This window comes from Anabas testudineus, chromosome 19, assembly GCF_900324465.2.
Source record: "Anabas testudineus chromosome 19, fAnaTes1.2, whole genome shotgun sequence".
NCBI lineage: Eukaryota > Metazoa > Chordata > Actinopteri > Anabantiformes > Anabantidae > Anabas > Anabas testudineus.
In genome coordinates this window covers 2,920,860-2,944,575 of record NC_046628.1, presented here as the reverse complement: position 1 = coordinate 2,944,575, position 23,716 = coordinate 2,920,860, and the positions used below count along the sequence as shown (strand labels likewise).

Here is a 23,716-nt window from a genome sequence, read left to right as displayed (position 1 = left end):
ACTTTATCTCAGAACTGCCTGATTCTATTACATCAGGCACAAACGTGAACACTTTGACCCGCGGATGAACTGATTAGAACATGAGTGTGTTGAGACATGCAGGTATAGAGCAGCTTTAAAAAAGAGTCAGCCTGAGACAGAACCAAGTCACGGAGTTAACATTCACTGGCTACTCCAAAGTGCAAATACACCACGAGAGAGTGGGAGAAAAAAAATCATGTCTTCTTTTAGAGCATTTATTATTAGCAGTAAGCAGCAAGTGTCGCTCTCCTCACCTCTTTTCTTTGTCTCATGTTTCCTGTTATAACCATCTGCTTATCAGTAACATCACTGCAGTTGCTATGGAAGCTAAGATAAGGCCCCCCCCCCCCCCCCATCGCACCCCCACCCCCCACACACACACTATAACAAGCATGTGGTTTTTAAAATGTACAACAAGAAAGCCAGTCCAGAGAAAATGAAAGTCCGAGAGGGATTCACAAACGGCACAGCAGCAGCAGCGTCTCTGCTACATACGGAGTTCGAGGCCAAAACAGGATGCAACAACCTGACAACAGAGGAGGAATCATCTGGATGCTGGATAGGATGATGTCACTGTGTATCTGTGCACTAGCAACTAAAAACAAGCATGAAACACTTCTTACAGAAGTTACCAAACAGGAAACTGAAGACATTTACAGCTGACAAGAGTCAGGATTTCAGTTCTCAATAAACTATAAATGACCCTCTTGAAAATATTTGTAATAATGTGTTAATGATACAGGTGATGTGTATATTATGTCCACAACTGATGCAGGACACATGCATCTGAAAAAATAAATCCCAGAAGGGAGAACTCCCTGCACTCCCTGCTGGAACCAAATCTGGACCTTCGGGGCTACAGTAGAGAGCCGAGGCGAGTTCATGGATAGTTAGGAGTTTTACTGTTAGTCGCCTCACTCACCGTGACCGTCGTCTCCCTGTTCTGCTTCCTGGTGGGCGACGTTGATCCCGGGCTCTGCAGAAATAAGAAGGACGCTCCGTCAAAACCTCCGTCCTCAGTGTCAGACATGCCTGCTCAGCATACACACACTGCTACTCGCGTACACACACACTGCCACACACACACACACACACACACACAATCACAGTTGTTTTCCCCGTGCAGCGCTGTTCGTGTCTGTCTGGTGCTGCCTCTGCTCCTGCTCCTGCTGCTGCTGCTGCTGCTGCTGCTGGTGTGTCTGTGTGTGTATGTGGATCTGTGTGTGTTGCTGTGCAGAGTAGGGAAGGATAGTTCTGCAGAGCAAAGCAAAGCATGGCGGGCTTTCTCTCTCTCTCTCTCTCTCTCTCTTTCTCTCTCTCTCTCTCTCTTTGTGTTTGAGTGTGGATGTGTGAATGTGTGTGAGTGTGTTTTGTGTGATTTCACACACTTAAGCTTAGAACAGAGTCACTTCCAGTCTCCTTGATAAACCAACGCCATGTGAGCATACGGAGGGGGACCAGAAGACACTAAAAAAAAGTTGCGGTGCGGTGATGTGTGCATGCACACAAGTGTGAGATGGAGGGAGAGCAGAGAAACGAGGAGACAGAGAGAAGAAGTGGTGGGTGGATCCTGGATAACTGTGCCCTGACTGCCTGGTTAATTATGATCAAGGGAGCAGATACTGTAGGAGGGATTAATCTCCTCTAACTGCCATCAGCCTCTCCATTAATAATGAGAGGGGAAAACGAGGAGGTTTGATCATCTAAACTGTGCAAGGACTACGTCTCGCATCATTATAATAACCCTACCTCTATTTTTATGACTGTATAATGATGCTATAAGTACTGAGCTGCTGCTCTGCAGTTTAATTACACTGAGGCTTTAGTGTTCGGCTGTATGAAACCTGATCAATATGTTTACATTAGTATTGATTAAAACACTATACATGAAGATTGGATTAGCACAGGAGCAGCCTCAGCTCCACAGAAGGTTTTAGTGTCTTTTGGCTTATTGTTTTGGCTTTATAGTCTGCTCTATAAACTTTACTGTTTGAGTTCACTGTGAACACCCTCGTCATCATTGTTTCCAGCCACAGCGGGCAGCCGTCGGACAAGGCCACTGCACGCTACATGTTCAGCATCAAATGACGGCAGCTAGACAAAGTAAACAAAGTGAGGCTTTTTATTTTGATTTTTTTTTTTTGCTAATCAAAATGTGTCCATTTCTAAGCAAATGGATTCGGATATAAAATGTACCAACAAGTAACATGTTTGCATGCATTTTGTACCTAATGATGATGATGGAAAAAAAAGGAACGACAAGTGTTTAGGCTGCTCCAGGTGTGTGTAAAGTCGTCAAGGAATAAGCAGAAACACAGTTTTACCTGTGGCTCTGTGCTGCCCTTCCTAACCAGACTGTTGTGCGAATGCTCCACATGATGCAAGGGACTTCCACCTGAATGAAATCCATTCACTGGAGACACAAATGAGAGAGCGCAGAGGGAGAGAGATGAAGACAGACAGGTGACAGAGAGACATTTCATTAGTTCTCTGGTGTCCACAGAAGACCCTAAAACGTCCAGGAGGAATTTACTTCAAACAAAACCTGTGCTGAAATATATATTTATGTGATAGGCATTATGTTTGTGCATTTTTCAGGTAAGATGTTGACATAGTAAGAACCTTTTTTCACTTTTCAGTTTGAACAGGTCACATTACCAAGCTTACTTAAGAAGCCTAACCTAACTACCTAGTTGTTTATGATATGAATGGTTCCAACGAATGAGGCGTTAACATTTTCAACTGCTGCTGAGAATGTGAAACCTCTCACAAACCTCAGTGCCTCTTTCTGTACTCCCTTCTTTAGCATCAGGGCCAAAGGAAAGACAGAGAAGGCCTTAGTTCTGCAGTTGAGGCTACAGATAAAATTAGTCACAGGAAGTGTGTGTGTGTGTGTGTGTGTGTGTGTGTGTGTGTGAGTGTATTTGGTGTGCATGAGTTGACACTTTGTGCCATTTTGGAATTTTAAGAGAATTCACAGCCCTAAGGCACCGAAACTGGAGGAAGTTGAGGTAACAGAGTGAGACATGTGTAGTACCTGCTGGCAAGGAGTTCTTGTGCCGGAATGAGGTTTTGGGGGTCCCCGGTACACTGGACGGCCTCTCCCATGTCGTCTCTGATGGAGTGTCGGATTGCAGGGGAACAGAAACAATGAAATTAGAGGGGCAATGCCAGCTGTCATATTTTTTTTGTCGACAGTATTGAAAATATTTGTGGGCAAAAAATAAGGAGAAGTGATTCCACCCACAAAATGCTGCAGTCATCAGTTAAACCTGAAAAACAAGTGATGACCACTCTTTAACATCCCTGTTATACTATTAATCTTATTATTAGCAGCAAGCGGGCCATCATTGTTGATCGGCTCAGAAGCTGAGGCAGAGCTTTCCATGTCAATTAACATTCAGTTATTAGAGAAATATGTATTTATACTGTTGCTATACAAGTCAGCCTGAGTCTGAAATCGAGTTGTTGTGGAAGATTTTATCATATTTTTATAGCAATAATCCAATCTTAAAAAAAGATAACCTCTTTTTATGGCTTTGGACTGAGACTTTTCTATCATCTGTCCCCATTTGACTCCGAATGGTTGAGATGCTCGAGAACAGGGACACAAAAAGCCTGACTGACAAAAGCCCCTAATGTAGAAGGGTCCGCTTTGATTTTCACTCCATTTACGTCCATTCTCACTACAGCACTGAGCTCAATTAGCCCTTTACTGTCAGCACAGAAGGAGGAGGCACAGACATGTCAAGAGCTCTTATTTCATTTGGGTCTCTTCGGCTGGCTCTGCTCCGTTTGGTGCCGCTAAGCAGAGGGGACAACTGAGCCAAGCCCATCAGCTCGAATGACACGCATGGAGGGGATAACTGGCAGCGGGCGTATGGAGTGAGGGCGTGCCTTCGCGTTTGATGTACAACGCCAGCGCACAGCCTTTACTCATTGTCCTCGAATGCCTCGATTTCTCTCAGCGAGCTTGTCATGGAGGAATCGATCCTGTCAGAAATATAGGCTTTTAATGCGGAATGAGAGCGTAATCTACTTAGCTCGGGGAAATTGTTTGTTATTGTGGCTTTCTATCCTTATCACAATGATAACTGTCAAAACACCTTTTAAAAAAAGATCTATATGATATCTAATATGTGGATAATACTCAGTTTGCCAGATTTAAGGCCTTTGAAGCTGACCTGAAACGACAAATCAATATTGTTGTTAAATATATTTCTAGCAGTATAACAGCTTTTTCAGTTTTCACTGTAAGCTCCGACATATTTACTATAATGCTTGACACCCAAGTGGAACAGGTGGAGACAACTGGCTCTTGAAATGCAGATTTCTTATCATTTCCTTTCGAGCAGGTTTTCATACAGGTGAGAGATCATTCTGGGCACCTGCCAAATTCATACCTCCCGATACACTGATGCATATGCAGCAGCATCAGCAGCAGCAGGAGTCGTTCTCATCAGCCGCCTTGTCACAGACAAGTCAATCACACTAAATTGCTTTAATGGTCTTGAATATAAACCAAAGTCTGCTCAGTTTACTCAGTTTTACATTTATGGAATAGTGCATCTGTCCTTTTCAGGCTTGTCGGGAATCTTAATTATGTCGATTCATGATCTCAATAATGGTATGTAGCATCTAATGACTGCACGAGGATAGGAACTTTTATGGACCATAAAAGCCTCAATTAATGCTGTTCCGATTCCCCAAAAAGCAGTCTTAACCACATTTTCATTTAGCACGCATCACTGGTTCGGGCTCAGACAAGTGTAGCACTCACCAGGATGCGGCTGACAACAGAAGACGGCGCTTACACTGTAGCAGATGTGTACAAATGAGTGTGTGAAAGAAAAGAGTCAAAAGCAAGTGAAAAAATAAAACATAGCCCCACGTCAACATGCTGTCTGTGAGCCTGCAATGATGCTAGACATCCCTGATTCTGAACAGGCAGAATGGCCTAGTTAGCGTCGACACTGCTATATTTTATTCACAACCATATGACGCTGGTCCCTGATGGATCGGCTCCCATCGCTGGTTGTTATCAATCACAACAGCCCACTCACAGACCCATGACAGACAATGCTTACAGGATTATGTGTCATAGCAATAAAACAAACAAGTAAAAAAGCAGAAGCTACACTGTGACTTTTCTGGAAAAAACACGTTGCCATTGACAGTTGTGTCACACTTCCTGTTCTTTTTTTAGGTAAAATTGAAATTTCATAAGTCATAAAACACTGCAGTCAAACATCTTCACAGAAAAGACGATAGATTCCTGTACTGAAAGGAACGGACTGGACAAGCCGGTGTACACGTTGGCTCGGCGGCTGACCCAGAGGAGGCGGCAAGAGGCAGTGTAAATACACTTCTGCAGGACGCTGTAGTTAATAATTACTTTATAATAACTAGTAATTAAGCACCACTACTGAGCACGAAGGATGCACATTTTAGGAGCGTCTGATCATTTGCATAATTAACCACAAGGTTACAACATAAATATAAAATATATATAGTGCCATCTGAGGACTCCCTGAAGATCACAGCCATCCAATATTGTGTTTCAGCTTTGTCCCTTGTACATGTGAGATTTCTCCAAATCCTCTGAATCTTTTGATGATGTTATTACTGCAGATGGTGCATTCGAAGTCTTTTTTCTTTTTTTTGTAAAGACAAATGTGGTTTATAATGCAGTATGTGGATGAAGCCAGATGTATTTTATTCCGAAGCCAGAGGAGAATGTTTTCTATAGCTTACTATGACTCAGGCTTCTTCAGAAATACCTGGAAACTAAAGCTGGAGGGAGTGCCCGTCTGCAGTAAATCTACACTATGTGTACAGGCACTGTTGAGCATTTGGTTTGCTGTGTTTATGAAGCAGCCCACTGGTCAGACTGGGACAAGTGGAAAGTCTAAGGTGGTACAAACCACAGCACCCAGCAGCACAGCTTCACCCAACAACACAGGAAGGAAATGCTAGAATAATAATAAAAAAAAAAAAAGCCCTCATCCACGCACCCTGTTCAGTTTCTATGGCGACATAGAAACACAAGCACATACATAAACACACAGGATTAGATACAGGACCGCGTCTAATCTAGATGAACTTAACGAAAGGCTGGTCCTGAAAAAACAGCAGGGATGCTATAAATACCTATTGTTTCAGGAAAAATGTTATCAGATGCGTTTGTGTGGAAACAATTACTGCGTTGGTGAATTTGAAAGAACCACAGGCCCCGTACAGTGAGTGCATGTTAGGACTCCAGTCTTTCATTTAGTCATCACCATGCAGCAAAGACACAGAAAAAAAAAAAAAGGTCCTGGAGGTTTTCTGTACCCTCTGAGGCCGGTTTCACTACACCGCAGCAACAACGCCGCTTTCTTTATGAGCCAGGATACAGATGATGCTGAAGTTCTGAAATGTGATCGGTGATTCTCTCAGGAAATATTGTTCCAGCAAAACACCCTTATAATTTCTGACCCTGTCCCTCTGGAATGTGAGCAGTTTTACTACTAAAGACAAGCCTCTAAAATCAAGAGACAAACCAGAGCTCTCATATTCCCACAGGGAACATATGGGGGGGACGAACTGAAAGTTTTGATGTTATCTTAACTCTTAAAGGCCATTATGACACATCCAAGATGGCGAAAAGGCTGCAGAAGGAGTCTGCTTTGTTTCAAACTGCTTGGCATTAGCACGTTAAGCATCTAATTTAATCTAAACAGAGCAGGAGAGGAAAAAGGAGGAGCAACTCCACCGGTCTCGTGCCAGGGTGGAGCCCACGGCTAATTTTAGATCCTCTCTCATGGCCACAACTTGACCACTGAAACCATGATCAGAGATATACAAGATGCGAATAGCCCTGATGTGAAGCTGGTTACTTTCCTGAATGACTGCAAAGCCACAATGGTGCTTACTATATGTAGGATACAGGTGCACGGAGTGACTGGGTCTAATGTGAGAATCACTTATATGAACATAAATGAATGTTATTCAGACATGTAACTCCTTCACTGACAGCGAGTTAAGAAGCCTTTAATATGACTGAAAATATGTGTGTTTTCATTCATCAACCATTTATTTGTAAAGAGTCTGATATAAGTCTGTATATAGCATACAACACACTCAAAAAGGAGTAGCAGTCACAATTAACATAGTCTGCCGCTGAATCCAGACGTGAGCCTGAAACTATGTAACGCAAAGATGGCGTCAAACATCAATTCTGAGGAGAAACTCTGTGAGATGACCCGAGTGACAGTGGAAATGTGTTCTATTGTCCGACAAGGCTACGTTTCAGTTTGTCTGGACGCCGAGATGTCCGCTCCACAGACAAAAAAAGAACATCTAGGCTGTTATCAGGGACAAGTGCAATAGCCAACATCTGTGATGGGGGTGCATCAATTTAGAAAAAGTCCCAACTTTGCTGGAAATGGTGTTTGTAGCAAGAGTCATTACCACCATATCACTGAAGTATCTAATTATAGTATATCAATCCATTATCACTGTATTATTGTTCTATATATTATTATATATTGTTATATATATATATATATATATATAAATGTGTTACCATGGTTACTTCTCCTAATATGACTACTAATGACGCTGCTAATATGACAGAGTTAAATCTTTCAGAAGTTTTCAATTAATTCAATTAATAAAACACAATGAAGTGGCACATGATCAAATGTGAGGCTGAAATAAATCATTAACTAATCGTTCTCCACAAAGGCCTGATTCACAAATCTACTCTACTGACGAGCCATGTTCACAGTTAGAGTCTTATTGGTAATGTAGCACCATCCACTTTTACCCAACACCCTCTGCTGAAGGATAAACTGTTCAGCAAAAGAGAAGCTAATGAGCATACTAACTAAAAACTATAAATGAAAGCCTAGGGGACGTAAACAGCACCATACAGAGTAGATAGCAGCCACTGTGACACCACACGGACACTGGGTAGTGTGTTGGCCCTGAGCTCGCTAGTCTCACACTCGCCTTGCAAGCTGCCACTATGTCTCCAAATCAAATAATCTACACATGCATTTCAATGTGCTGCTGTATTCTTAAGAATAGAAACGGACAGAGAGCCACTTCTAGCACTAGTGAGAAACCTGTAATTTCTAACCTTTATTACAGCCTCAAGCCAAAGGCACATGAGAGTCACCACCGTGCCAAAACAAGATATTACTATCATCAGTCAGGTTTTACAATGAGTTCACTCAGGGATAATAAAAGAAGGCTATGCTGCTATGTCTGCGGAACAGAAAAGGGTATTAAGCTGCCAGTGTTTGTGTGAGTGTGTGTGTGTGTGTTCGGGAGGACGTGGTGTGGCGCTTGTGTTGACAGAAACAAGGCACTATCAGCAGTATCAGTTCTTCTAGGCACTCTGAGATCCATACAGACAGGAGTGTGCTGTTATTGCCATTACAGAGAGATGAAATCTTTCAGGTGTCATTTTCTAAATAAATATGAGCTTCACAGAGGAAGTGACGAATCAGAAGTGGAATATACATGTTGTGCATATAGTATAGAGATAAAGGAAAACTCAAGGTGCCAATTCATCTCGCAGAAATACATGTTTGTCATTTGTTTTTTTAGTTTCTTTGCTATAAAGGAAATTGTAGAGCAGTCTTACCACATCTCAGCGGTGCCTTTGGCACACTGACTGGGTAAAATCTGTATATAAAGAAATGACCTTTTAATAGGTAGAAAGTATAAAGTGGACATGCACTATAAAATGTTTTGATCCATCTGACTGTGACAATGTCAATTACCCCCATTATCCAGAACATTTCTGGTGTCTGAAAAACGAGGAACAGATAGAAGTACCTGCCACTGTTCTAAAAGCAACTTTAAAACCCATTAGTCTGATTGCTGTAATCTGCATTCAAAATGGAACTCTTTCTTTAAGTCATAACGCGAGCGAGCGTGTCGCAGTGGTGTAAATGTGTTGGTGTGATGCATTTTGAATGTGGACAGGAGGTGAAAACTTATTTTTTAAGCCAAGAGTCCAAACCTTCCTCTTGCAATGTGTACGTTGACTGAATATGTTGTGAAGGTATCACAATCTGTTAAGACTTAACGACATGCAAACCACTAATTAACAGTAGAAATGAAAAAGCCAGGTTGGAATTTGCAGACATGTACGACGACGAGCCATAAATGAGCTGATTTATGAACTGCTGAGAGCAGGATTAACCTCTACCAAAGTGATGGACAACCCAAAGTGAGGAGAAATAAAAGACTTGAAGAGGGCTGTATAATAAAATATGGCCTGGACTCTTACCGTTGTTCGTGGTGTTGACGTAATATCGCCGTCCTTGTGGAGACATGTAGCATTTCCAGTGAGGAGGCAAAGGGTCTCTGAGGTCCTCCGCAGGAAGCTGACTCAGCGACGCCGTCCTCTGTTGAACCAGAAAAGCATCAGTGTGTATCAATAATCATGAAATCATCAGCGTGCTGGAGCAACATCTAAGTTCCAAGACAAAGATTTATTTCTCAATGATCTGTTATAATTGAACATAATTGCTGGAAATAAACAGATGAAAGAAGATAAAACCAAAGCACTGAGAGATAGACCAGAGATGCAGCAGAAAAGTTCGGCGCTCAGTTTGGGTTCAGGGGGGACTTCATTTCCTCAAGTATTTCGCAACCAGCAAGCGATGACATCATCGCTGAGCGGGCAGATCTGCCGCCACTGCCACACAAAGAACAGCACACTGGTGCTCTGTTGCTGGGCTGCAACCCAGAGTTTCAGAGTTTGCATATGTGCGCGCGACATACAGCTGAAGGACACGGGAGAGCATGCAGGGAAACTGCACACATCTGCTCCTGATTAGCAGGATAACAACAGGCTGAAGCCATTGTAACACGTCGCGGAGATACTATGTGGAGACTTGGGAGAGCCAGATGAGGTTTCAAATCAGCTACAGTTTGGTTATTGGGGTCCGTGGCAAGTCAGTGCATTAGGCAAAGTTGTTGTAGTAACTAATGGGAAACTGGAGCCAGCCTCTGCTGACTAAGTATGACTTCAACAGAGCACAGTGTTAGGACGAGGAGGTTTGAAAGCATAGGCAACAGTTAAGGAGTTTGGACAGTGAGCATTTGTTTTCCAAAGCCAAATAACGGTAAAAGTATAAGAAAGTGACGTGTTTGTCTCTTCTAACCTTAACCACATTCACTACATACTACCTGAAGGTGCAACACAGACTTCTTTTCAAGAGTATTTCAGTATTTTGGGGTTTTTATGGTAACACAATTTACAAGACAGAACTCACACACAAATATTTCCCTCACTGTGCACTGTGCTGGGCCTGGTTTCTACTTTAATATAATTTAGCTTACTGTTAGCACCGGGCCAGCACTGCATCTCATAAAACTGTTGGTAAATGGTCAAACGATTCCGCATTTGAATGTCAAATAAAGGTTTAACACAGAGCAACCGTGTTCTACCACGGGTTAGTTCAGTTGTTTGCATACAAAAGAATGATGTCAGGAAACTGTGGGGAAAGAGGAAACCAGTAATCAGTAAAACTGACAGCCCTAATTTCTCCCCACTGCATCTCTTGGTCTTGGGAGGCCACTGGGAGATGTGCTTGGATCCAAGTGGGTCTGGGGAAATAGGAATGCTATTCATTACTATCAATTCCTTCCAAACACCAGGAGCAAAGCAGAAAATACCAGCTCTAAATCCACATTTACTATCTCATCATCCAATTTTAGAGGGGGTTCAAGCAATTGTGAGTCCTAATTTAGGCACAAACTGTCCCTCAAGATAAAATCTGCATCACCTCAGAGAATGAAGTCATTACATTTAAACTGCTTCCCTGAAAGACGCGAGGGGAAGAAACCCAGAGCCCTCTGATCCCACAGGTCTGGAGAGGACGGAGAATTCACGTCAACCCCGAGTGACTTATGACTGCACGTAATTACACAGTCTCCAACAGCATGGCAGCGATGTTTTCTCTTTGATGGTCTCGGTGGTCACTGTGGTATTTGTCCTTTTGTGTGCCTTTGAAAAGCAGATTTACTTAAATAGTCTAGTAATTTTCTCCAGCAGTGAAACGTGGTCACGGATGCAAGAATGAATAAATATGCCGTGAAAGAATATCTGAGCTATTTCCAATCATGTCATCGACACAGGATGCATGTTTACGTGCTGAAAAAGAAGTGAAAGGAGAAAAAAAAGTCAACGTGACTGCCAAACCACAGATACAGTTACAGTATAGCCAAGTGCTGCACCACATAGCTGTGGGCAGAGGCTCCGCAGTTGTGCGACACATGTAGCTGCAAAGTCAAACAGCATGTGCTATGATACATTTGTTTTCACTCTTGTAAAGCGTAACTGTGTGAAAAAACACCACAGAGCAGGCAATAGATGGAAGCAGGGACGGAGACGGGCACAGAACCTCAACAGATACATGCAGCTGAATGTCGCGTTTGGTTAAAGCTCTGTTTTCTGCACGCACAATGCCAGCACTAGCCCGAATACAGTTTGTGTGCAATTTTCTTCTGCAAAAGTATTTTGTGCAGAAGAAAATGGTGTGCCTGTCCTTTTGAATTAGAAATAATCTACAATCTGTTCTTTCCCTGAACGCCTCACAGGAACTGCTGGCACACAGTTTGTGCTTCACCTTGCAATCTGAATTCTGTATTAGTAATAATCATAATGAAGTGAGGTGTAAGCTATTCAAGTGTTATTTCAGCTATACTGTAGAGTTACCTAATTCATGATGAACCCGATGTTTATGTATTCAACATATCTTTAATAACTTCTGATGCCAGGCTCTTCAGTTCCTCGGTGTCTGAGGAATTTGTTATTCAGAGAAGAGATAAGTGACCTTGTGCTCAGCCCAGTTGCAAGAGATTAGTGGAGTAAGGAGCAGTGAAGCAAACAATTAATATATCGAAGAACTGCTGACGAGTCACATAAGATATATAGCAAACCCAGTGAAGTAATCACATTGATGCCGACTAAAAGCAAGGTTGCATCTCTGCATTCTCCAATAACAAACTAAAAATGTTTCTATCAAACTGAGAACCAGCATCAGGGTTTTCACTCACTGCAGAAACAAACAAACAAACAAACAAACATCTGGGCTGTTCTATGCATTTCCTGGTTACTTTCCTGTTCGCGTCCTTCTCACACAGAGTTCATTCTTCCTTTCTCCGTTCATTATCAGTGAAATGATACCATGGTTACCTTGTTTTTCTTCTGAGTTAAGCAGAGCAGACTCTCAGAGGCTGGCAAAAACAAAAAGGGAGGGGACCGCTGTGTTGGAAGGACAAAGATACTGTGCAGAAATCCTGAACACGAAGGCACCTGGTGTTGTTGACACGGTTTAGCTCCCTGTGCAGCAGGATTACAGAGTACCTTTGAATGTCCTATGGAGGCTTCTGTCTCTTAAAACGTCTACGCATTCACTTCAATCTATGAGCGACAATTCCCAGAGATAAAATTCTCCTGCATGACTAAAGTTTGCGACAGCCCTGTCACACACAAACGTCAGGCGCGCGCCAGAGAACGGCAGCACCTTGGTGGTGGGATGTATGACCAATCTCAGGGCCAGCTTGTCTCGGCATATGCGACATTAAATAATGCACCATTCCAGATGGTTAACCTTCTAAGTCCTCTGGGGTCGTTGGCTCCACATGAACAACCTGCCAGAAGAGCCCCTGGCAGGGAACACAAGGACTCATCCCGGGCTGCCACGGCCGAGGAGCGGCCACAGCAATCGCTGCTCCGCCAGCGCTGTCAACATGTCTCTGCTACATTTTAATTGAACATGTATTAGTCATTACAGCTTTTTAGTTTTATTAGCAGTCAGTGTTACTATTTTGGTCAAGTCTCACCACTCTCATGTGCTGCTTCGCTCTCACCAACCTCTCTTCTGTCAGAAGAAAGAAACTATTAAAAAACAGGACATAAAAGAGCAGATTGGAGCGTTTAAACCAGCTACAATTCAAAAACAAAGCTAAAAGAACAACAAAGGGCCGTTGTTGTTGTAAATACGCTTAAAACATTTTGGGCTATTTCCAAGTGATAATATTAGATTAATGAATGAAAAATATAAATGCACTGATGTTATAAATGTAAAATATTTCTACCCAAAGCTTCATTTTACTGTACCCTCTCATCAAAATGCTGCAGCTAGAGGGGAATATGTCAAATGTTTATGAAGCTAAAAAAGAAGCAACCAAATACTTCACTGTCCTCCTGGTACCATAAACAGCTCCCAGAATTTTCTTCCTCGGATTGCAGACATTTCCCACACACCCCAAACACAAGCAGCATCTCGTATTATGGAAAACAAAATACCTCACGGTCTCTCTGTTTCAGTGACACTGGCTCTCAGCCTGGAAAACTGAGAATAATTTGTTGAATTCCCTTGGAAATGCCTTTAAATAAATAGCGTGCCTTTTTTTTTTTTTCTGTCTTTCTTTCTGTGAATTACAGTGTAGTAAACGTGGTCGTTCACCTGGAATTTCAACAGCCTCAGCTGTGAGCAATAAGAAAACTGTTTTATCGCCTTTTTAATAGACTTTTAGAGAAGTTCAAACCCAGGGTATCGTCAAACCTCTGGTGAAAATGTGGTGTATTTTAAGTAATTTACTTAAAAGCAGTCAAAAGAAGAGGGAAGCAGGGCTTTCATTAAACCCCAGGAAAGAGAGAAGAGATGAAAAACAAATCAATTGGACCTAAAAAGACTCAAATACATAAACATAACTCTTCAGTAAATATCATGTTGTTTTAAAAAATCCATGGGATAATAAAATTAATCGTTGCCTTGCTGGCACACTGAATAAGTCTTTGTGGTTCATTTTTCCACTGACGTCAGACGAACAAATATTTTTAGCTGTAAAGATTGTGGCAGTTTCCCCCATTGAGAAACAACCAAACACTGAGTCTTTCACACAGCTTTTTTTTTTTTTAAACTGAGTAATAGATCCATCAGTCAGTCGTTCGGCAGGTTAGCATGGTTACAACACAAGACAGCGACTGTCCAGGAAAAGGTGAGACATCAGTCGCTTCATGAGATCACAAGGTCTGTGAAGTAATGGTCACCCACTCACGGGCTGCATGGAGCAGGACAAATGTGCCGTCTCAGTGGTTCAGAGTTTCAACACACTGGATTATTGGATGTACAGGGCTAATATTTAGCTGTCTGCTCACATCCCCAAGTGACTCAGTGCCTCCTGACTTATGACACTATGTGTGTGTGTGTGTGTGTGTGGTAGGTGTGTCAGAGAGCTCTTGCCCTGTCTTGTTGCTATGCATGTAAGCCGAACTTGACCTCTGGTGACCTTTGTGGAAACATCTGGGTTTGGGAAGAGATGTTGCGGGGGTCAAGGTCTGTCCGAGCAGCTGTTCAGTTTCCAGTTGGAACACAGAGTATCCTGAACATGAGCATGCGGCCGTACTATAGCCGAGCCCATGAAACAGGGGTCACCAAGCAGTTTTCCGAGGGGACCACAGTGCATGCTGTCAACGTGTATGTCAATCTCAAACCGGATTTTGTTCACATATCAGTGCCACAGTTGTCCAGAAACAATTAAAAACACATCAGTGGGAGATCAGTGGTTCATGCACATGCCCCAAAACCACATCATCCTCGGTTCAAGTCCTTGGGGACCTTTGTTGCATGTATAGGCCTCTCTCTCTCTTTCTCTGTCTCTCTCTCATTGTTTGCTGTCAGTCTCTCTTCTTTCAAACTATCGAATAAAGGAAAATCATGTTTACAAAGAAGTCCAAATAGAACAAAAAGAAAAGAAGTCCAAGATCAGCTTAGCGATCTAGTGCATTAGAAGAGAAAAGGATGCCACTCGGGCAAAGAACATCCATGCTATGTATGTCAACCAGTGTTTTCTTATTTGTCCAGAATAAAATTAGAAGCTTGTGCTAGTTTGTTTTGCTGCAATGTAAGGAAACTTGAAACCGTATAGGGGCAAGCACAACTTAAAGTGAAACCAAACCAATTCCAGCTGTATACATACTGGAGCCGAGCTGTAAACAGCTCCAAGCACAAGCACACAGCCGCAAACACAAAGTAGCCTTCATGATGAGATGCAGACGGAGAGCGTGAGCCGTCTCTAGTCTGCAGTTTTTACTGAAATAGTAGCGAGACACTGTGATGTTTCCCTGCTTGCTCCCTCTCTTACCTCGTCTTGACACGGAGAATGGGAACAGAGGTGTCAAAGTTAGGGGAAGTGTCTGTTTCCTATTATTCAATAATAAAAAAATACCTCCACCTTCCCTTTCTGGGGCAACATTTTCATATCTGCACACACTGGGTTACTGGAAAGTTCACACACAGCTGCTGAGGCTAGTGTCAGTGTTCAACACTGGCAACCAGCTACAATAGGTGATGCAAAAATGCAACACTGGCCTGGCCTTAGTTATCAGTAGACGCTGCTTAAAGCTGCAGTATTTCACTTTTATTACATGTTTAAATACCTTTTAAATCTTATCTCACTGTGGAGAGGCGCTGTCACACACTGTTTCCTTCTATACGTTTTTGGACGAGGCTCCCCATTCTAACCAATCACAGAAGGCCTGTTACTTTCGTTTGACTGGTACATTTTGTGGCTTTTTATTTATTGGTATTTCACACACTATGTTCACACGTCAAAACGACAAACACCAGCACCCATTTTGGGCCCTGTGTCACCACCGTGTCACGTTTGAAAACTTAATTTATTCAAGTTTAAAAAACATTTTTCAGTGTTGCTATCGAGATCCCTCTAGTGGCCCACTCAAACTAAGACCAGGCTTACACACAAACTCTTGAGACCAACTTAACATCTCATCACCACTGTCATCAGTAAACCCCAGTAAGGACTTTAACACTGACCTCTAACCCTAGAGTTCTAAAGCCGAGCCGAGAGGCCTCATGGAAGAAGCTTGGGAGAAATTTCTCACACACACACACACTTGGCTTCTGGAGAGAGGAATGTGTTAAGATATGGCAAGAGAGGTGGAGTGAATGGAGGAGGAGGAGGAGGAGGGAAGGAACGGTCCTTGGAGGGAGACTGAATGAGACAGGGAGAGGAAAACAGAGCGGCGGGGACTGTGGACCGTATCTTTTTGGGAGACATTGTTTTGGTTTTGGCCTGAAGTGTAGCCACATTCCCAGATGTAGAGACACTTCAGACACCCAGGATACACATGCATGTTTAAGCATGTACATTATCATCATTACTGTCTCTTGTATGCCTCAGTGTGTACTGTGTACGCAGGCTGGAGTGGTTCGCACAGCTAACAAAGCTCGTTTTGTTACATCCCGCCCCCTCCAGCTTATGCGCATTTCTCCAGCCTTGTTTGTCTCACTGTTTCTCCTCAAAAGACGTGACTAAGACACGACCGGTATGACACACGCTGTCCCCTGAATACGAAGGAGCATGCTCTCCAGTGTGCAGATCTGATTTGCACAGGCCTGCTTATGTTCTCAGCATCAGATATGGCAGTCTGTCAATCCACTGTTCAGCTTTCCACTCCACACTACTGCATACATTTCTCACTGGGACCAGTTAATAGCCACTGTGAGACTGAGCCTGACGGCTTCATTCAACTTGCAAAGCAGAATTTTGGAGGTTCTGGTTGTATCAGTATGAGTCAGTTCAAGCTCATCATTCTTGTGCGTGGATGCCAACATGGTCTGGATTTCCCTCAAAACATCCTATGGTGCCAGTCCCCCACCAACTACGTTATGCGGATTAGGTAGTTCTGGGGCTTTCATCAACGTGTGAACTGCAGGGCACGCTGGAGCACTTTACAGCTAAGTGCGAAACAGCGGGGGTAAGAATCCGCACCTCCAAGTCTTAGCCCAATAGTAACCTGGCAGAAAAGGGTGGATTTCTCCCTTCAGATTAGGAACTGACCTTCCACACAGACTGAAGGACTTCAAGTATCTGTGGGTCTGGTTCATGAGTGAGCGTAAAGTGAAATATTAGTTTTAAAGGCAGAACAGTCAATAATGGCTGAGAATAGTGCAGGTATTCTACTAATCTGGGAAGTTGACCTCTGTCAGATGTGTTCTCTTTTCCATTAATCTGACAGCATTTGAATGTATTGGCTTCATGTCCTGATCAGTACCATGGTTACTTTTATATAAAAGTTGCAACAGCAATCATCCTTGGTTGGACCTAGTCCTGAGGCACATTAATGTAAAATGAATAACAGAAAGCTGCAATGTTCTGTACTGTAGCCAATGTCTGACCAGGGCCATACATTCCAGCCCTCCACTACATAAGGTCATGACCTTTAGATGTTGACTGAAACAATTAGACAATACAGCAGATACAACTGACACTACGTGATATCAGATATCAAAGATAGGAAAAATACACTTGCTTTACTGACTCCTACCAATAGCACCCTAGCCAGGCTTCCCTGTGGGTGGTACACTCTAATTCACACGTCACTGCTGTTGAGTGCCTTAATTCAACTCAACAGACATGTGACATCATCAGATTTACACAGGGACTGATCAATTAAAAGGTATCCCTGTGATCCATTGAACAAATCTGTAGATATGTAGCACCAGCGACGAGGGATTCACCAGATTTGAATTAAATTTCATGAGTATTTGGGGGAAGGCCAACATTAGACATAGCTTAAAATAACTAAAACATCTGTATATCTGAGCTAATGTTTCGAAGTAATAGCTATAAATAGTTCCATGGTGACAAAGATCAAAAGCATTATGGCCTAAAAATTCCCCTCATGTTATCATAATATAAATTAGATAAGGAACTTATCTTATTATACTAATCATATTGAGCTGCTGCCCAGCATGTCTGACTCCCTTTACCCGTTGCTATGTACCGTGGAAATAAACAGCTTTCCTCCGTGTGCGGCTCTGCTACCAGGTGTGTGAAACCTCAAATCTATTTTTCAGCATCACAACAAACAGCAGATTGTGGTTAACGTGGCGTTCTCAGAGGTGCCGCAGTGGGTGTTTCACAGTCATTCAGCTAATGTTTCACAGCTTCATATTCCATGACAAGAAATGACTGCATTTTCTATATGATGTCAGCACAGAGGGGGTGGTGTTGGTTTTCCCGAGTGCAGGGGAAGCACCTGGGTGTGTGCTGGAGGCGCTACAGCAGTGGGCTGACCTCCGGCATTCCAACTACGGGGATTATGCCAGGCTAAATTACTGTCCAAACCTCTGCTAGAGGACCCCCACTCCCCCCACCCCACCCCTTCAAACTCACTTTCAGTTCTCCAGTTTCATAATAAACACAGCTGACACTCTACCATGAGAAGCATTAGGGAGACATTAGGGTTCTCCATAACTTACAGCTGACTGCAAATTGCTTACAGTAGTTCCCTTGGCTACACAGAGACATAACAACGCACATAAGTCTACACTGAAGAGAACCAACACATGATGTTTTAATCACAGTCTGAGCCCTGTATTAAAATTTGGGACTATCCACATTACAACATCCTCAGACTGACTTCACACCCCTACACGTGGAGCAACAACGCCACACTTTCCTCTATACTGTATGCCAACCTGCACTTTTATATATATATTTCATCCATATGACAGAGTCAGAAGAGTGTCTCCCCCACACGAGGCCCAGCTGCAGGGTTTCTATTACATGTTAACCACCCATGTTGATACAGCAACACTTACAGGGAAGCCCTGATACGTTATGGGAACGTCATTTGTGATCCCCAGAGAAACAGGAGTGTGCAACTGCCCTCTGACCTGTCGTTAAAGGCATTAACCCAGTGTGTGTCACCAACTGTGGGAAATAAATTGGTTTTATTAAGGGTCCCCAGCATTACCTGGTGCTATAAAATGCTGCCTCATAATAGAAAATTCGCCCTTTCTGTCCCAGCTGCTGCTGATGCAGTTTCATCAAGACACTGACTATCTACAGTTGCTTTTTATGAGGAAGACAAAGCTCCAACTATTTATTATTTTCAAGATTCATTAACCAGGCAATTATTTTTTATTTACTTTTAAAATTGCCTGGACTAGTAGGGATTATTCAGCAAATCATCTCAGCTCCAGTGGAAAGCCCTTCCTGAACTGTTTCAGGAAAGGCTAAATCAAGTGGGAGCCTGTAGCTGTGAACTGTTGCTCTGTTCCTTGCCTACTTTGGCTATTTGTAATTTATAATTTGCATTTGGTTTTTATACAAGTGTGTATTTTAAAACGATTTAGTTATTCCATTTCCTCACTTAGTATCCTTTGATTCTGACATACTGCATTCGTATTTTTATTATTTTATTATTCTTTTTTCTTTATGTCTGGCACAAATGTCAGACATTTACTGTTTAATGCTTTAAGTCTTTAAGAAAGCTTCCACAGTTAACTGTAAAAAAAGTAGCCCCATAAGTCATCTTTCAAGGTTTGCATCAAGTTTCTGTTTGTTTCCAAAAAAGAAAGAAAGAAAAGAAACTTAAAAAACTTAAATTGTGGAAATACCTAAGTGGAATCAATTGTTCCTTGATGCAAGCCCAGAATGTCAAACTTAAAATTATTGTCTGAAAAACAAGCGAATAAAAAATGCCCTCTTTGACACAGGTAAAAACTCAAGCACTCCTGAATTACATAAAGCAAAAAGATGGACACATCAATAATAAATGACTCCATGGAATGACACAGTAACGGAGACGTGGAGCCAGATCCTGGCACGGAGAGCAGCACAGCATTTCAGTCTGGAAACTCCTTGGGGTGAGTGGTAAATTATTGTCAAGTTAGCAGGTTGACTGAATGAATGAAATGGTCCAATTCCTTTGCTGATAAAAGCACAGAAACATTCAGGGGTCCCCGTCTGTTTTGGACAGCACCCCCCACTGAACGGCTGCGACTGACGTGATGGAGTCATCAGGCAGAAACTGGTGGAAAGCGACTCATCCTTTAATGCACTTTTGTTCTTAGTGCTTTTCTTTTCATTTCCTCTTCATTAGGTGCTCATTAGGTGAACAGTGAGCACTAATGAGCCAAATAATACTCATATGATTCATTGTCACTGTGATTCATGATGCTCTGGACATGCTGGGTTGTCGGAAACGCTACAGAAATGCAACATTCTCCTGGATTAAAGGGATAAAGAGTTCACAGTTTAATAGCTTATGTCTGCTGAACACAAAGTTACCTCATATATTCAGCTTGCTGTATATGAGCCAATTCCTCTCATTGGCCACTAACTCCACCACTGATTCCAGATCCCAGATGTTGAACCATTCAGGAAACTTCCACTTTATTACATGTTTTTTTTTTTGGTTTGTTTTGTTTTTACTTGTCTATTGCAAGTGCATGCATGTGTGGTTATAAAGAGCAAGCAAGTAAGGGGCCCACTTTATTTTCCATAGGCCCACCTACACTATGATTTCCGGCACAGCTAGTGGGCAAAACCCATCAGTAAAATACACTAAGCAGGAGAGTGAATTGAACTTTAAATTTTTTAATTCGGTATTTATTCAATTAAATATTATAACATAACTTTAAGGCAACGTCACATGTTAGTGAGTATGACAAAGCCCGGCTGGAGAGGGATGCACCAGGCAGCAACAGGTTCTGAATGATTCATCATGCTTGGAAGAATGGAGCCGTTTGAGGAACAAAGCCACAGAGCTGATGGTGACGACAGAGGCAGATGAAAGCTCCAATGTGTCAACTTCAGCAGCTGTACAAACGCTTGTGATTAGCACACACTGGCCTGAATTTATCGTCGTTTATGATCAGCTTAAAAAGGTGAAAGTGAGGAAACTGGGATAGTTGCGCAATGTTCTACAAGAATGATGGTGACTTCCTTTTATAGCAAGCCCCTCTGACTGAATAGATGACCAGAATGAGGAAACAGACGGCTGGCTTTTTGTTTCACCATCAGTCATTTCACTGTCCTCCAATGCGTTTGATGGACCTATAGATGACAAACTGAAGGAGTCATTTCAATATGTGTGATTCCGCCTACAGTAGTATTTAAGGCAGTGAATGAATCCCTTCACGCCACACCACTTATTCTAATACTGATACTGAAGCCTGATAGTCAAATGTCATCAGCTGTTTATTCCTATCTATAAGGATCTGCATTGATCATCTCAAGTCTAGTTTTAATTTTCTCACACAGGTCTACCTGATATTACAGGAACAACTGGTTTTATTTACATTGAGATAGATAAACATAAAAGTTGTCTGTTGAGCTTATGCACAATCAATACTGGAGAAAGAGAAACTGGAAGCCTATGGGACAATAAAGTACAGATATAAATCAAAACATAACTGGATGTGAGAATAACCTTCCTCTTTAGGTGGTTCCACTACAGCAGTGAGTGCATGGAATCAACACCTCTTCCCCCAAACACCACCAGTATCCAAACAAGCTGCAGACCACACAGACGGAGTTTCCCCCAGTGTGTGTGTGTGTGTGTGTGTGTGTGTGTGTTAAATTAGCCCTGCCTAATTTAAGGGCTATTTTAACTGTTATCTTGCTCACGATCGGTGTTAAAAAAAAAAAAAAGTCCCAACACTAAACCCAGGAACAGTGTTTTTAGAAACCACACCACACTATCTCCAACATACTCTCTATCATCTCCTGTGTGTTTACTTTGCTCGGTCGTCATGGAGACAACAACCCGACCAATAGTGGATTTTTGATGCTGATGACTAAAGTTAAAATAAATTGCTCTGTGCTGGACAAACATACAATTTGCGGCTCTGTTTGTTTGTCCTGCAGTCTCTTGTTGTTTCTACGCTCCCTTGCGGTGCATGCCGACAGCCTGCAGGTCAGTGTCAGTAAGCTAACGTGGTTAGCTTTACTTCTTATTGTTAGCATGGTCCAACTAAGGCCGACCTGTCGCCACAGTGTCAACAGCACTGGTGCTGCAGTTGTGCCATCTGGGAAGCCGCTAACATTGGTCAATCAAATACTTGCCTGAACACGTTCTGGGAAAACTACATAGTAACGCCAGCTGTGAAACTCTATTGTTAAGCGTAGCTGTCAATCATGACGAAATGTAGAGATGCTGCTGTGGGTGAAGTAAGAGATGTTACTTCACACGCTGATGTGTTATGACGTTTGACCAACTAACACCTTTAACGTACGTGCTGTTTGTGCTCCACAGCAAGACTCTGTAGTGGCACGGTTTGAATGGTATAAACAAGATAGAGACACAATGTTAGCCTTTAACATTTAGCTAATGAACTAGCATCTACTAGCATCAACTATTTCTTCTACTATCTGTGCATACTGCTACCTAAAGTAAGTAACACATCTCAACCAACACAGCTACATGCACTGATCTAAGTGTTCACCGGCCTGATTTTAGTCTAAAACCCAACAGCATTAAATCCTAATATATCAATTACCAAAAGAAATCCGCACAGCACTTCTTATCATAAGTCATAATCATCCTGTAATCAGATTGAACCCACACTTGACTTCACTATTTGACAATCGGAGTTGTGGGCACTGACCAAGAGGACTTGAGACATGCTTATCAACTTGTAATAATTCACTGCTTCACCCAGCAAATCTATTCCAGATAAGGGATGTTGTGTTTCAGCTGTGGATCTGTCTTCGTGCTCCCGGTACTGGTGACTGTATCTAAATCAGCAGGGGCCGAGAATCAGGCCGCAGCGCTCTGGCGTCAAAGGGCCACACATCATGTTACTGTATATATCTGCTCACATTCACAGCGGAGAAGTGATAAAAATGGCAGCAGTGGTGCCATAGCTGAGAATCACAACAAGATGATTGTAAGCAACTGACAGAATGATAGGCGGTGTCCCAGACTCAGCCACAAACTGAACTCAATATGATAATCACAGAGCCAAACATGCTAAAAACAAATAAATAAAAACAAGTGGGAGAGCTTTTCTGAGTTGCAGCAGGAGCAGCGCTTCTGAACTCACTTGAGTGTGCAGATTGAGGGGGTGGGGGGGTGGGAGGCTGGTGACTGGGTGGGGACGGGAGGGGTTGACCCTGAGGAGAGAGAAAGCAGCAGCATGCCCTGTGGATTCACGCGCACAGAGAGGAGACTGGAGTATTTCACTGGAATGTGTGTGGAATGAGGAAGTGTGCAGCCCTCGGTCAGGCAGGGAGCTCACTGCTGCGGAGGGTAGAGTTAATCTGATAAGGACAGCACGGGGAAACTATTTGTTAGGGCATCACTCAGTGCTTCAAGTGTGTGTGGTCTGACCCATGTCACACCACTGTGTTGAAGTGTGTAGAGAAGAAAATACAGTTTACTAAACAAACTAAACAAAATTAGTTTTTCATAGATCATCAAATTAAGATCTTAATCAAGATCAGAATAAATAATAATAATATGATTTGGGAGTCTTACCTCCAGCACCTGGACATAACTTGAGGGGAACCATCCTCTGGCTCCATCCTTCTCCCCCTCCCACCAGCCTCCGGGCAGAGGCTGGACCACCTTGATAATCTCCCCGGCCTCGAAGCTCAGCCCCTGCTGATGCTGCTGCCCGCTGAACGGGTACAAACTTTTACAGTAGGATCCAGACATCACCTCTGTCAAACTCAGGCTGCGGTGACGATCGGAGGAGGAAGAAGAAGAAAAAAAAAAAAACGAAGAAGCAAAGAAAAAAAAAATCACTTGAATCAAAGTTAAAGTTTGGAGAAGAAGCGGGGTGGACGCTGTGTGTGAAGTTGGTGAACAGGTTGTCCTCCTCCCGCTGTCAGGACGCTGCTCTGCTCCTGCAGCCTGCAC

General features: G+C 42.7%; 1 protein-coding gene across 1 annotated transcript in view; it reads right to left on the bottom strand.

Annotated features, from left to right (window-relative positions):
- The window catches only part of LOC113156278 (growth arrest-specific protein 7), a 40,973-nt gene extending 17,257 nt beyond the window's left edge, over positions 1–23,716 (bottom strand). The window contains exons 1-5 of the mRNA XM_026351320.1: positions 23,333–23,716; positions 9,308–9,425; positions 3,059–3,136; positions 2,346–2,434; positions 944–997 (exon numbers count right to left, since the gene is read on the bottom strand). Coding sequence (XP_026207105.1) covers positions 944–997; positions 2,346–2,434; positions 3,059–3,136; positions 9,308–9,425; positions 23,333–23,512 — 519 coding nt within the window. The 5' untranslated portion in view covers positions 23,513–23,716. The remainder of the gene's footprint in view (positions 1–943; positions 998–2,345; positions 2,435–3,058; positions 3,137–9,307; positions 9,426–23,332) is intronic.